Genomic DNA, 16,419 nt, shown 5'->3' with positions numbered 1-16,419 from the left:
CTTCCTCACCTCTCTCAAATCTGCTGTTGACCACACTCTTCTTAATAACCTACGTCACCTGAAGTCTGGCACATTACTGTCCTGTCACTGAAACGTCCTTTCACAGAAAAGTAATATTCTCTCATCTTTATAATCCTTCCACATAAAACTAATTTTGATAAAATGCAACTTGAGTTTCTCTCTGGCAGGGGTGTACACAGGAATTTAAATTTGACCACTTTTGGAGGGGCACGTTCTGTGCCCCCGCTGTGGCCCTGGGGCCGGAGGACCTCTGTGCCCGTGTTGTGGCCCCGGGCTTGGAGAAGTTCTGTGCCCCTGCCAATTATTGCGGGGGGACACGTGCCCCTAGTTGCTCCCCCTTGTGCACGCCCCTGCCCTCTGGCCATAGCATGGAAACAACTCTATAGCATATTGTAGTTACAGTTAAAAATCTTGTTTCTTCCAGCTACTCATGGCTTCTCATTGTCTTGCCTAGACTAGGACTTGAGGTCCTGTTGTAATTAACTAGAGTTATAACATTTTAAAATGTTAATATCCTAGAACAAACATCTGTGGGGTACCTAGATTATAAAAGGTGGTGGCTTGAGTTCACTGATGGTCAACTAACTTGAGTTATAGCAGGACCCTATATTCTATTTCCTTCAATACTGTGCAGCAGTCCATCCTCCTAAAGTACCCCCAGAACTATGTGCTAATGTTTGTTTCCCTCCTGTCATTGTTACCATCATATTGATAACACTGCTTCCTCCTTGGTGTTTGTTCCACCTTTATATTAAGATGCCTCCTGAGTGGAAATCATGAATTTTAAATTTCAGCCACTATGCTTTTTCTATCTTGCTTCTCTCCTTCTTAGTCTTATTGAATGTACTGTTCAGATACTGTGTAATCTTATGATGCCTTTGTTCACCTTTCTCTGAGTGACTTAAAGCTATGGAAACAACATGGAGTCTGGTGGCACATTTCAGGTGCCACCGGACTCGTTGTTTTTGTGGATACAGACTAACACGGCTGGCCCCTGATACTTAAAGCTATGGCTTTGTCATCAGCTTTTTCAGCTAAATATTTAGAGGCTCCTCCTCTTCTCTCCCATGCTTGTAAATCAACTTATCACAACTTTCAACTATGTTGACCATATATCTTATTGCCTTGACTTATTGGTCAGCTCCCAGACTACTGCACTGGGCAGCACAGCACGGGGAGGAGGTGACCAGCCCTCTGTGATGAAAGAAGTGGTTTGGGACTATTTAGAAAAGCTGGACGAGCACAAGTCCATGGGGCCGGATGCGCTGCATTCAAGAGTGCTAAAGGAGTTGGCGGATGTGATTGCAGAGCCATTGGCCATTATCTTTGAAAACTCATGGCGATCCGGGGACGACTGGAAAAAGGCTAATGTAGTGCCCATCTTTAAAAAGGGGAAGAAGGAGGATCCTGGGAACTACAGGCCAGTCAGCCTCACCTCAGTCCCTGGAAAAATCATGGAGCAGGTCCTCAAGGAATCAATTCTGAAGCACTAGAGGAGAGGAAAGTGATCAGGAACATGCCTGACTAATCTAATTGCCTTCTATGACGAGATAACTGGCTCTGTGGATGAGGGGAAAGCAGTGGACATGTTGTTCCTTGACTTTAGCAAAGCTTTTGACACGGTCTCCCACAGTATTCTTGCCAGCAAGTTAAAGAAGTATGGGCTGGATGAATGGACTATAAGGTGGATAGAAAGTTGGCTAGATTGTCAGGCTCAATGGGTAGTGATCAATGGCTCCATGTCTAGTTGGCGTGCGGTATCAAGTGGAGTGCCCCAAGGGTTGGTCCTGGGGCCGGTTTTGTTCAATATCTTCATAAATGATCTGGAGGATGGTGTGGATTGCACCCTTAGCAAGTTTGCAGATGACACTAAACTGGGAGGAGAAGTAGATACGCTGGAGGGTAGGGATAGGATACAGAGGGCCCTACACCAATTAGAGGATTGGGCCAAAAGAAATCTGATGAGGTTCAACAAGGACAAGTGCAGAGTCCTGCACTTAGGATGGAAGAATCCCATGCACCGCTACAGACTAGGGACTGAATGGCTCGGCAGCAGTTCTGCAGAAAAGGACCTAGGGTTTACAGTGGATGAGAAGCTGGATATGAGTCAACAGTGTGCCCTTGTTGCCAAGAAGGCCAATGGCATTTTGGGATGTATATGTAGGGGCGTTGTGAGCAGCTCGATGGACGTGATTGTTCCCCTCTATTCGACATTGGTGAGGCCTCATCTGGAGTACTGTGTACAAGAAGGATGTGGAAAAATTGGAAAGAGTCCAGCGGAGGGCAACAAAAATGATTAGGGGACTGGAACACATGACTTATGAGGAGAGGCTGAGGGAACTGGGATTATTTAGTCTGCAGAAGAGAAGAATGAGGGGAGATTTGATAGCTGCTTTCAACTACCTGAAAGGGGGTTCCAAAGAGGATGGATTTAGACTGTTCTCAGTGGTAGCGGATGACAGAACGAGGAGTAATAGTCTCAAGTTGCAGTGGGGGAGGTTTAGGTTGGATATGAGGAAAAACTTTTTCACTAGGAGGGTGGTGAAGCACTGAAATGCGTTACCTAGGGAGGTGGTGGAATCTCCTTCCTTTGAGGTTTTTAAGGTCAGGCTTGACAAAGCCCTGGCTAGGATGCTTTAGTTGGGGATTGGTCCTGCTTTGAGCAGGGGGTTGGACTAGATGACCTCCTGAGGTCCCTTCCAACCCTGATATTCTATGATTCTATGACTCTCCTTCTGAAATCCTCATTCATGCCTTATTTTTTTCTTGCCTTCACTGTTGCAATTTGTTTACCTCTAACCTCTAAGGAAGTGGTTCTCAAACTTGTGTACTGGTGACCCCTTTCACAAAGCAAGCCTCAGAGTGTGACCCCCACCCCTCCTATAAATTAAAAGCACTTTTTTATATCTTTGACACCATTATAAATGCTGGAGGCAAAGCGGAGTTTGGGGTGGAGGCTGAGAGCTTGCGAGCCCCCCCATGTAATAACCTCATGACCCCCAGTTTGAGAACCCCTGCTCTAAGGGTACACCTACATTGCAGCTGAGAGCATAAACATGCTAGCCACTGGAGTATGAACTTAGGGGTGTGGGCAGGCTTATACTTGGGTAGCTAATCTGTGGTGCTGTCCATGCCACAACATCCCCACTGCTATTTTTAGTGCTCTGGCCTGAGCAGAGCTAGGGTTGTCTGCCTTCCCAAGCTGGGAGGCATACTCCCAGCTGCAGTGTTAGACGTACCCTAAAAGTCTCAGCTCTCTAGCCTATGCATAATGTTTCAGTTCGCCTTTACACCATATTCGTGTCACTTCTGTCTTCATATGCATTAATTGCAGTGAACTAGTTTAAAATTGCCTTCCTTGTGTTTAAAATTCTCCATGGATGTGTTACAGTTTACCTTGCTAATATTTCCTCTTTCTTCTCACCTTTCTACTTCCTCTTCTCATCTATCAGCTGAGTCCCCTAGTATAAGCTTACTACACTTGTCCTTTAGAATTCTTCCATTTGACCTACCTGTATCTCTCTGCCTTGTCGCTCCTTTTTTCAGATTTTATCTTAAAACATATTTTCCTCCCATCTGTCTATGCCTCTTATTTTTTCTCTTTCTCATTGGCATTTACTGCATATTTGAATATATTTACCATCCAATGTCTTTACTGTTTTTAAAATCTCTTGCCACGTATAGTACATGATTTATGTGTCTATATACTATCTTTTGCATTATTTAATTCTAATATATTTTGGGGTACAGTTTATATGAAAGATGCTACACAAAATAAAAATATTGAATTATATATCTTGGTATGTGTCTAAATGATAGATGCCTTAGAGAGTTTTTCTTTAAGCTTTTGTAGATCAGAAGAGGATTCCTTCAGTTTTAAACCGTGAACTCTGTGAAACACAGAGCTGTACGTGTCTTCTTTTGCAGGAGACAGTGTATACACTCCTTTGACAATCAGTTCCATTCCCAGGTTAAAACTGCTCTTGCCATTGATAGTTTTTAACATCTAATTTTTATGAGCAAAATAGATCAAAAGCAAATCTGTGAGATAAAAGAAAAAGAAAGATTGTAGGAATCTTTATATGCTAATTGGATTCAAGGTCTTGAACTTTAATTTAAAATGTTTAGGGAGGATAACAGCATTACATGACACACGGCAGTGTACAATATCTGATTATTTTTAGCACCATTCTTCTACTTGATGTGATCTGGGTTCATGGCAAATATCTCTTAGGTTTTCCGGGAGACAACATTGTAATTTTTTTAAAAAAATCTTTGATAAATTAGTGAAATATTTCTTAATATATAAAAAGAATGAGGTTTTGGTAATAGGCTAAAAATTTATGTCTCTAGGTCATGGTTTGGTCATGTGCTCCAGGTTGATGGTAACTGAAAGTCATTACCCCTTCACAGCTGTTCAGTTGCTTATATGGAATTAGTTGGTCATCTCTGTACAGTTCCTAGAGAGCAAATGTCTATGACCGAGACAACCAATTCCTGGAGCTTTGTTGTGAATGGGAGCAGTACCTTAGAAATGTAGTGGATGTCATCAGTCCTTTTTGGTGGTGATTTGCAAATGAAATCAAAATAAATGAAAAGGCCCATTGGTGAGCTGAGCATATTCATATTAACCATTTGCTATTTAGCGAGATGTAACAACCTAAGGTGCAAGCGCACTTTTACCTTGAGGGATTTAGTCACTCATTGATACCAAAATGAACTACCATAAATATTAATGAGCAAGGTGGATGAGGTAATATCTTTTATTTGTCCAACTTCTATTGGGGAGAGAGACAAGCTTGCACAGAGCTGACCTGAAGAAGAGCTCTGTGTAAGCCCAAAAGCTTGTCTCTCTCACCAACAGAAGTTGGTCCAATAAAAGATATTACCTCACCCGCCTTGTCTCTCTGGGGCCGACACAACTACAACAACACTGCATAAATATCATCGAAAATTGCCCGCTCAAAGGCGCTACTTCATGTAGCTGACACTTCATCAAAATAATAAATTGTTATTGTAAATAATAAACTACAGAAGAAAGATAAAAAATTTCTGTACTGGATTAGACCAGTGGTCTATCTAGTCCAGTATTCTGACTGACCATAGCTGATACCAGATTTCTAGGCAATGGTGCAACAACCACAAAATGATCAGTTACAACATAAACTGTTCAGTGGGGAAATTTCTTCCTAATCCCACAGAATGATGGCCCTGCTGTCATATGTGTGTATATTTATTTATTTATTTATTGTGCCTTCCTTTATCTTCTAAGTTTCTTCATGCCTTTTTAGGTTTATCTGCTTGTTTCCACTTATTAATGTAGGTCAGGAATTTGTCCCTATCTGCATCTGTATGTGTCTGTTGACACACAAAATAAGTTCAAGTATGGCTGAGATCAGGGAGGATTAATCCTTACAAGCTGAATCATCCTGACACTTGTCTCAATGATTATATTGAAATTACCAAAAAGCAAACATATCCTTTTTGTTAATTTCAGCTATGAAATTATGCTGGTGCTTCCAGTTACATTGTATATTGAAGTATATCCAGTATATTGAAATTATCACTCCTTTCTTCTAGAACCATTATTTCATTGGAAGGAGAGTAATATATTATACTCATTAACCCTTGAGTATCATGTCTTCCAGCAGACACAGAACGGAGCCTTTGTTAGAGTGAATCAAACATACTGAAAAAATGATTGTTTATAACTTTAGCCATTATGAGAGTTAAAGTGTGTTCAACATACAATGTTGTGTTTAAGCAGAAAAGAAGCAGGATTTGGTTTTCTTACATTGTTCTTCTAATTTACCTTGAGCTTTTGGTTTTAATGGCAAGAGTTTCCTAAGCTTTGCTGTGATTAGAAGTGCACTGGTGATGTAGCCATACCTAAAGATGCTCATTGAGACTCCCACATTCTTCCACTACGTAGTCACCTTCAAAACCACTATACCTTTTGCTCTGTATCAGACAAGACAGTATTTTGTTTGCATCTGCTTTTCTATTAAATTTTCAGGACCACTGCAAGCAGTCATGTAGTTTTTCTCCCTTTGTATAGTACTTTCTTAGACAACTAATGCCTTTCAAGAATAACGTTGTGACTTCCTATTTTGTAAATGTTGAGATCAGAGCTTTTTATTATTTTGATAAATATTCAAATACCTTTGTGAAATGTCATGATAAAAATATTGTTTAATTATAGAAATACCTCTGTAGAACCTTTGTCAAGATGGGTATTTTTGTGACTCTGCACCTTAATTTTTTTTCTAATATGTGCATTTTTTCTTGGGCTCTCCAACACGCGGCTACCTATTGGGAAAGGGGAGAGTGATGCGTTTGTCCTACTGCTTTAAGACACACACTGAATTCTAGTTTTTTGTAAGACTAGGTGGTGATTGGTTTGATAAATAAGCAAATAAAAAGATTAAGTCTCAGCAGAGTATTACTAATTGACATTTCCCAGAAGTGCATGTGACGGGTTTGGTCACAGAGACCCCTTGGGACTGTCACCTGAAGTTACCTCTGAGCCCATTTTCCCTGTCAGCTTGGGACTCCGGAACCCTGCCTTGTTGAAACAGACACTCTAGCCTGCTGCAACACAGACCCAGGTCTGGTCCACACCCCCAAGCTGCAGACTTCAACCAAAAATTGCTCAACAGGTCACCTATCTCCAGCACCCAGATACCCAGTTCCCAATGGGATCCAAACCCCAAATAAATCCATTTTACTCTGTATAAAGCTTCTACAGGGTAAACTCATAAATCATCTACTCTCTATAACACTGATAGAGAGAGATGCACAGCTGTTTGCTCCGCCAGGTATTAATCACTTACTTTGGGTTTATTAATCAACAGGAGTGATTTTATTAATAATAAAAAGTAGGATTTAAGTGGTTTCAAGTAGTAACAGACAGAACAAAGTAAGTCACCAAGCAAAATAAAGCTAAAACCACTCAAGTCTAAGCCTAATACATTAAGAAACTGATTACAGGTAAAATCTCACCCTCAGAGATGTTCCAATAAGCTTCTTTCACAGACTAGATTCCTTCCTAGTCTGGGCCCAATCCTTTCCCCTGGTACAGTCCTTGTTAGTTCCAGCAGACATCTTAGGTGGAAAGCAGGGGTATTCTCATGACTGGCAGCCCCCTTTGTTCTGTTCCACTCCCTTTTATAGCTTTGGCACAAGGCGGGAATCTTTTGTCTCTCTGGGCCCCCACCCCTCTTTCTAAATGGAAAAGTACCAGATTTAAGATGGATTCCAGTATCATGTGACATGGTCACATGTCCTGTGAGACCTCATTCTTCATTACCCATAGGCTGGCCCACATGTACACAGGAAGGCTTGCAGGTAAATAAACGTATTCACAACCAATTGTCCTAGTCAATGAGAGCCATCAAGGTTCTACCATTAATGGCCCACACTTTGCATAATTACAATACAACCTTAGGGTTATACTTCATATTTCTAGCTTCAGATACAAGAATGATACATACATACAAATAGGAGGAATATATTCAGTAGGTTATAACCTTTGTTATGATATCTTACAAGAGACCTTTTGCGTAAAGCATATTCCAGTTACATTATATTCACATTCATAAGCATATTTGCATAAAACATATGGAGTGCAACGTCCCAGTGCATTCTTGTTAGGACTTATTAGATCTGCTTGTCTACAGTTTGAGCTGCTGTGATTGCGTCAGTTACAGACCAATGGTAGCCACCTTGTTACTGCTTGTGTATGGCTGGATGGCTGTCTAGTGCTTACCTGGCGCTCTACATGGAGGATTTTTGTACAACGTTTATCCTTTCCAAATACATACAACTTCTGACATGGTTTAGAGTTATTGACCTTTGAATTAGAAAGATCATAATGAATTATATAAACTTTCTAATATTAAATACCGTGTTTCTGTTTGAAACAAAATGTTTGAATGGATTTTAGACATAACGTTGCATTATACCATTCTTATGTCTCTTATCTTTTCTCTTCATTTCTAGGTCTGGCAGTTTCTCTTCAACTGTTTCATGGAGACATTGAACAAATTAGGAGAGATTACACATCCATGTTTACTCATGGGATATCAATAACAAGAAAGCTGGGTTTTTCCAATATTATCATGCCTGGTAGGTTAAAAAGAAAAATAAGAAAGAAATAAAAAAAATTGAAATCATTTAATTTTCAATTCCTTTCCAAAGAAATTCTGTACTTCAACAATTCTCAAACGTCAGCCCACTGGGACTTTAAAAACAGGTCTGTTCGCATTAATGAAATTCAAGTTTAAAAAATGGTCTTTTTTTCCATGCCTTGGAAGTCATTTCTGCCTATGCCTAGTAATTTGGTGATTTGGTAAAATTTAATCCTAACTTTGTACAAGTGCAAATGATTAAATAGGATGAAATGCAGTGGACTATCAGGTTCTAAGTAAAGTACGGTGTGATCAGTGGAGTTTTTAGGGGCTGTTGTTAAAAGCTGCCATTCAAAATAAAGGCTCATGTAACTTGGCTGACACTTTCCATATGACACTTTGACCAGTCTCTTGTGAGTATAGTGGGTGAAAAAGAAGGGGCAGATAAGTAGCTGCACAGATGCAGATGGTATGTGGTGCTCAGAGGTTTTATTAAAATTAAATGGTATTTTTAACAGCATGTGATTAAACAGGTGTTAAGAAAGGCTGGATAAAGGATTAATATGAATGTGGAGGTGTGAACATAGTAAAATAACTGATGGTGATACTGATCACAATTTTCTCTGGTTTAGCCTAATGATCGGGGGTTGTTTGTACAAAATAAATACGATTTTTTTAAAGGTTTTTTTTTTAAATTCTATTTTTAAAATAGAATTTATATAGTCAATATCTCTTTGAAAGGAAACCATACTTAAAACCATAATGACCTGAAATATTATTACTTGGATATTGTTACTGACAAAAACCTTGAAATGCGCTAGTGGTATAAATCCTCCTTATGACTCACTGTGGATTGTTAATAGGGACTCCTTTGCCTGTTATAAAGCTGTATCCTTGCACTCTTCAACTGTTAAACTAGAGGCAAATCAAGGTCCCAATTCAAGAAAGAACATGCTTAAATCCTTTCCAAATCAGGAATGCACTTCAATAAGATTTAAATTGGAATTTAAGTCAATAGGATTTAAGCACATGCTTCCTGAATTAGTGTCTAAAATCTGGCAGTTGATAAACCATTCTTATGCTTTTACTACCTGTTAAAATATCTGGTATTCAGCATCCGTATTTCAGATTACTTAAATTCAGCATTTGGATGTACAGAATCTGTAGGTTAATAAAAAAAAATCTTATGATTGCTGTGTAAATATTTGGGAAGTTTCATTGCAATATTTAGCAAAACATACCAAATGACTAGACAACACAATGTAAATATCAATTTTACATGTATGTTAATAGAAGAGTCAAATTTAAATATTATGGACTGCTATGTAATTGTATTTATTTGGTGTGGGGTGGTCCATAATTTAAAATAAATAACATATTTTAAAAATTATATAAATGACAACAGTGGGTGTAGTTTTACTGAGGACAAGATAATTCCCAGTAAGGGAAGTATCTACAGCTCATTGCACATGTGTGAGTGAATGAGCTGCTGCTGCATTGTCAAATTGTCTATGACTGTTGTAAATAATTCCTTACTCATTAGATTTTCTCCTTTATCTTCCTGGTGAGGGACAAAGTGATGAACTAACATATTATGAAAAACATGTTATAATACAGCAGCATTGTAGCCAGCTGCTAGAGAAATTTCACAGCTCAGTTTCACAGCTAAGTGTTGTGTGGATTCATTTGAAAGTTGTCTATGTATACATAGATAAATAGATTTCAGTGTGCTCAATAATTGTCTGCATACTTCTGTTTTGGAATCACATAGATTTTGTGAGTCTTTACTGGTGTAAATGAGATTTTTATCGTACTCAGATAATTACAATACTCTAGTCAGGACAAGTTCCACATTGCTAGGCAGAACAGTACACTGTAGAGAGTGAAATGCATGTAGAAGATTGGTCACTGCGAACGCTGTGGACTTTTTAAAATATAAAGCTCTTCTTTCATTTTTGTTTTCTCTTTCAGCTTATTTTCTTCAGAAATGCTTCTGAGGTTGTGATCAATTGAAATATTAGGGAACATATATACTCATTTCATATTGGAAACATCCATTCATTTTATTGTTTCCTTTCTTTTTGTTGCAATTTAGTATTTTGTTAAGCTCAATCAACTCAAGTCAGTGTTCATAATCAAATCATAGTTGAATTATTAAATAATAGGCTTGGTGTACAGTGTAGCTCAGTCTGTAGCACAAATTGCAGTGTCTGCATTGAAAATGCCAAATCTGAAAACACTTTCCCTTACTGGTGCCTTTTGAACTATAATTGCCCTTCAATTTCTATCTTCATTATTCCTTTTCTCTTTGGGGATTTTACCACTGAAAGCAATTATGCATGTTTTTTTTATAAAACAGTGCCTTTTTATGACACTGAAGTCTGACAGGATGAGGCCCCAGAATGCTTTTTCCAGGGCACATGTAATAACCGTTTTAAACCCCACATCTTTTAGGAAATGGGGAGCTAGATTCTGATGGACAGGAAAAGCCACTTATATCTCAGCCTCATTCAAGTCATGTGCGGCTTACTAGACTATAGCCGATGAGGAGAAGGAAGTTCTGTGGACGGTATCCTCCATGAAGTCTAACTGCAAATGTATTTTCTAAGTGTAAGTGGGATATTGGGGTAGATTCTGTAAAACTACAGCTACACACACTTTCCTGCACCTCAGTTTTAACAGTTTGCTGAAGCACAGGCCAGAGTTCTCTTTCCAGGACTGCTCAGAAAGCATTATACAGAGTTAAACTCAGTGTAGTTGTATTTAAACCCTGAATTTAGGTTTTAGCAGCTCCAAGTCACCTTCAAAGACAGAGTACCACAGTTGTTTAGGATATAAATATTTACATTGAATATTAACAAGCCAGACATTTTGAACGGTACTTGAAACAACCTTTAAATAACTGTTTGTTCTAATGAAAGATATTGGGTTTTAATAGTACCAGTGTACTCTTCTATACAGGTTTTATAAACTTTGGCTGTTTGTACAGCACACATTACTGGAATATAAGTCTGATTTGTAGCATCTGAATCACAAAGTGCAGCTTTTGTGTAGTGTGTTTATACTCATTTATTCTACCACACACATTCATATGCATTCTTTCCCTCTGATTTTCAGAGGTGGTTCTAAGAGTAGAGAGGTTTAACCTGCAATGTGTGTCACCAGGACTCTTCACAGCTGGAATGACCACAGAAGTGTGTCTTGGTCTATATCCAAATCCCTCTGTGGGGTCAAGAGAGAGAAAAGTCTGATTTGTGGATGCTTCTTGTGAGCAGTGTTCAGCTTCCCTTTGTTAATGGTTGGCTTGTTACTCAGTCTGTGTGATCATAAGGAAATCTTCTTACTGCCATAATATTACAGGTCTGAGACATCTGCACATAAAATAATGTATCCCTTGGATTTATATAGGGTGCTACCTTTCTCCATACACTCAGTTAACTCAAAGAAGGGATTTGAAAGCTCTCACCTCCTTGACCTCTTCCCTTGTTTTTCCCATGAATTAAGACAGAATCACATTTGAAAGCAACTATCTAATAACTAAATCTGACTTCCACAGGCTATGAACTTCTAGGGATGACAAAAGCTCTCCTTCTGGTACCCTCTCTAAGTCCATAAAACACTGCAGTGGACCATGCATTGTTTTAGTGATTGATCTCTTGGCTCACTTGGCAATAACAGGAATCTCACAGACCATCTCTTGACCCACATATTCAGGATGGACACTATCTTCAGCCTAGGAATAGACATAGGGGATATCGCTAAAGTTCCACTCTCAAGATCTGATCACCGCCTCTTCCAGGTGAAGATCAGAACCTTCCTTTCTTCCTTCCCATCAGCTGGTTCACACATAAAAACTTGAATTCTCTAGGTTTTCAACTCACCTGAGGAGAACAGACCTCCCAGCTAGAAGACCAAAACAAGACCAAGACAAGTTGGTACAACAGTGTAATCAATTGATATCCCCTACCATCAATGCCTTGGCCACAAGTTATCTGTTCTTCCTCTCTCCACCCTGAGACTCAGCAGATAGAATGCACAGACAGAAAGATGAAATGTCCATGCCACAAAATGAATCTGAATCGCTCACTAAGAGTACTAAAACTTCGTACTGGCCTATACCACAGCAGCAAAGGGGGCAAACGAAAAGAGTCATCTACAGGAGCTGTCATCAACACAGCACCATACTGGCCGGTAGCTATTTTGCACAGTGATCCAGCTGATCAATTCAGACTGCATAGTCAAGATATCGGTGCCAAGCATCACCTGCTATGAAACTTTTTCCTCAGACTTTGCTGAAGAAATTTACTGGATACAATGAGAACTAACCAAGAAATAAAGGTGAATTCCTGACCAGACTGCACTACCCAACCCCCACACTTGCCAAAACCCAAGAAGCCCTAAGAAATCTTAGAGCGATATCCTGTGAAGCAGATGTGTGCTCTTCCTTATTGGTAAAACCATCAAGTAACAGCTATTCCCCCTATTAATGGAAATTTCAAATGCCAGAGAAGTAATAAAAAAACAGTGGTCTACTGTGATATCCTGCTTGGGGTAGCCAGAATTCTGAGCCCCTCTGTTAACCCTCTTAGCCTCAGCAAATGAGAGTTTTGTTGCTGCTAAGCTATGTATCAGCTCCCTGACACACCAGCTTGTCTGCCTTGCAAGCAAACTCTTCAGGACTCTGTCAATCCAAACACTGCCTGGCAGGTAACAACCAGTGAGCCCAAGTTTCTCTCCAGTGTCCAGTCCCTGTCACTGAACACTCTCAGAAATTAAGTTCACTGCCTCTGAAGAGAGAGAACACACATCAGCCTGTTTGGCTAACTGAGGAGTCACCTTCCAGTTTAATAAACAACACTGAGATGGTTTTGTAATAAGCCAAGAATGAGTTTATTAATAAAAAATAGAGATTAAGTAATACTAAGTACGAACAGAAGACAGGAATGGTTACAAACCAAACAAAACACACTTTCTAGTGACTAAAACTTAATTTCAGCAAATTACAGTCTTTGTCCAAGTTCGTCACTTACATTAAGTCTCCAGCAACTTTTGCATTCCCTTCGTGTCTCCAATGCCTCAGCACCCAACATGTGACTGATAGTTTGAGCAGAGCCACCTGTCACCGAGATGCGGATCCTCACGGCCAGAGAGATCCTCCCAATGACCGGCCCGTTCCAGCTCCCAGTCCCAGACTAGATTCCGGTTCCAGTCGAGCATAATGAGGCGTAGATCGCCTGATTACCAAGGGCAATCCGCCGAATGTCACCAGTTCCCAAGGTCCCACATGAGGGACTTCTCTCGATCGGACAGGTATATGTCTAGGCGAAGCAGCCGGCACTGCACAGAGAAGGGCCACTGGTCCGCCCGATCATGGTCGCCTAATAGCGACCATTCTGCTTCCATCTCCGGCACTGAGCAGAGTCCTTGACATTGGGACAGGCCTTGCCACAGGCAGTACCATCTACGTCATCGGCACCGCAACCGACTCTGTGGCCCCAAGGCCAGTGGCCAGCAGCCTGGAACCCCTGGAACCCTTGTTGGTTTACCCAGCCTTTGTGGGCCATCTGGTTGGTGTTGGGGGCCTCAGATATGCCATCAGCCTCAGCATCCCGCCCTCCCCCGGAGGTGGAAGTCCCAGAAGGGAAGACCCCCCCAGGACCATGAGGACCCGGGGAACAGCCAGCGAGATCACCAGGGGACATGACAGATCCTACGGTACCAGCTTCTTCATCATCATCGTCGGATGAAGCTATTACGGGTCTCCCTCACCAAGTTCCACAAGATGATACTAAGGCTCATCAGGAACTATTGAAGAGGGTCACATCCAACCTGGGGCTTCACGCAGAGGAGCTAGAAGAGTTCCTGTTCGATGTCCTTTGGTCCACAGCACCTGCTAGGTCCACACCACCTACATGAAGGGGTATAGAAAATTACTAATGACCTATGGCAAATCCCCTTCTTCCTGCCCCCCCCCATTTCAAAAAGGGTCTTCCCTGGCCCCTGCCCAGCTGACTGGACTTGTCTCAGGACCATGGATGTGTCCTACATCCCAGTCTCGCCCCCCTCCGCCTCTCAGTGTGGATGCTGCAAGGCTGAACCCGGAGGAGCAGACCTGCTCTTATGAGGTCCAGCAGGTCCTCTTGGGAAGTAAGAAGCCTTCCACTAGAACGACTTACCTGGCCAAGTGGACAAGGTTTTCCTGCTAGGCATCAGAGTGCGGCATCTGTACAGTCTATCCTAGACTACCTGTTCCATCCAAATAACCAGGATCTAGCACACTCTCCAGTCAGAGTGCATCTCGCAATCATCTCTGCCTTCCACCTGCTGATCCAAGATCAGAGAGTGTTCTCTCATGACATGGTCAGATACTTGAGAGGCCTCAAGAGGCTCTTCCTGCCGGTCCAGGCTCCTATCCCACTGTGGGACCTTTACTTGGTTCTTTCTAGGCTCATGTGCCTGCCCTTTGAGCCGTTGGGCATCTGCTCCCTTTCCCGCCTGTCATGGAAGGTCACCTTCCTTGTAGCAGTAAAGTCGGTAAGACAAGTCTCAGAGATTAAAGCCTTGACATCAGAGCCACCATATACAGTGTTCTACAAGGACAAGGTTCAGCTGTGACCACATTGGGCCTTTCTGCCAAAAGTGGTGTCTACCTTCCATCTTAACCAGGACAGCTTCCTCCCAGAGTTTTGTTCCAAGCCGCACACCACTAGTGACGAAAGGAGGCTGTGCGCCTTGGATGTCAGACGTGTCCTGGCATTTTACCTGGAGTGTACCAAGCCTTTCCGCAAGTTGACCCAGCTCTTCATCACAACAGCGGACAGAATGAAGGGCCTTCTGCTGTTCTCACAGAGGATTTCCAACTGGATCACCTCCTGCATCCAGACCTGTTACGAACTGGCACAGGTCCCTGATGGTCAGGGCCCACTTGACCAGAGCTCAAGCATTCTCAGTGGCCTTTCTGGCATACATTCCCATCCAGGACATTTGCAGAGCCACAACGTGGTCTTTGGTTCACACATTCACAGCGCGTTACTCAGCAGGCCAGAGACAATGCTGGGTTCCGCAGAACTGTGTTACAAGCTACACGTCCATGAACTCCTACCCACCTCCAAGGGTACTGCTTGGGAGTCACCTAATATGGAATGGACATGAGCAAGCATTCGAAGAAGAAAAGACAGTTACCTTTTCCATAACTGGTGTTCTTCGAGATGTGTTGCTCATGTCCATTCCATTATCTACCCTCCTTCCCCAGTGTCGAAGTCTCTGGCAAGAAGGAACCGAGGCTGGGGGGTGCGGTGGCACCCCTTGTGCCGCGGCATGTACGAGCCACTCTGGGGAGCGCCAAAGCCGGTTCTCTGTGAATACTACTGAGGGAAAGGTAGCTGTCTTTTTTCCTTGCCCAATCATTCTCACTGCCCTTTTCTGAACTTCCTCTAATTCTGCAATATCCTTCCTGAGATGGGCTGACCAGTACTGCACACAGCACTGGAGATGCAGCATTGATTTATATAACAGCATTATATTTTCTCTAATAGTCTCCATCCCATTCCTTATGCATCTTAAAATCTTGTTTGCTTTTTTGACCACAGCTGCACATTGAGCTGAAGTCTTCGTTGAGCTGGGTAAAATGAAACTCGGCTCCCTTTCCTACAGTTAATATAGAACCCTGTGAGGGTTCTGTGTAACTTAATTTTTTCCCAAGTAGCGTACATAACTTCACATTGTGAACATTGAACTTCACTTGGCATCGCATTGTCCATTCACTTATCTGTTAGGTCTCTCTTAAGTTCCTGACAGTCCACTTTTCAAGAAGCTATTGACTCCATAACTACCAATGCCACTTCTGGATTTTTTTCTAGGTGCTTCCTCGTCTAGTCTTTGCTCTGCTTATGTGTAGGAACACATGTTCCAATCAATCCATTCCTCTGCTCGCACCTTGCTCCCCCTTTCTCTGGAATTAAAAGAAAAATGCTGTATGTTGAGGCTTTGTGGGTTGTGTAGTTTTATGAAAATAACCTCATAGCCTATGATGGATGAAGCTGTAAGGACGTTCTTTATAAGTTATTTTCAATAATTTATGACTTTGATGAGGAAAAGTGCATGTTTAGCATGCAAGAGCTCAGGTGAATTTAAAAGTAATGCTAATGAGAGCTGTGGAGTAAATTCCCTGATGATTTTGTTGAGCATTTACCTCTGCATCTGCTTGTATATTATTTACTTAATAAAGAACCATTACTTTTATTAAATAAATGTGCATGCAGTGAGAAAC

General features: G+C 41.4%; 1 protein-coding gene across 1 annotated transcript in view; it reads left to right on the top strand.

The window, feature by feature from the left end:
* DOCK4 (dedicator of cytokinesis 4) overlaps nucleotides 1–16,419 on the top strand; it is a 412,253-nt gene that overhangs the window by 234,592 nt on the left and 161,242 nt on the right. Inside the window, exon 13 of the mRNA XM_077807794.1 lies at nucleotides 8,023–8,148. Within this exon, the coding sequence (XP_077663920.1) occupies nucleotides 8,023–8,148 (126 nt within the window). The remainder of the gene's footprint in view (nucleotides 1–8,022; nucleotides 8,149–16,419) is intronic.

Source organism: Eretmochelys imbricata, chromosome 1, assembly GCF_965152235.1.
Source record: "Eretmochelys imbricata isolate rEreImb1 chromosome 1, rEreImb1.hap1, whole genome shotgun sequence".
NCBI classification, from domain to species: domain Eukaryota; kingdom Metazoa; phylum Chordata; order Testudines; family Cheloniidae; genus Eretmochelys; species Eretmochelys imbricata.
Note: the sequence above shows the minus strand (reverse complement) of the source record. Positions and strands in the feature narration are given on the sequence as shown.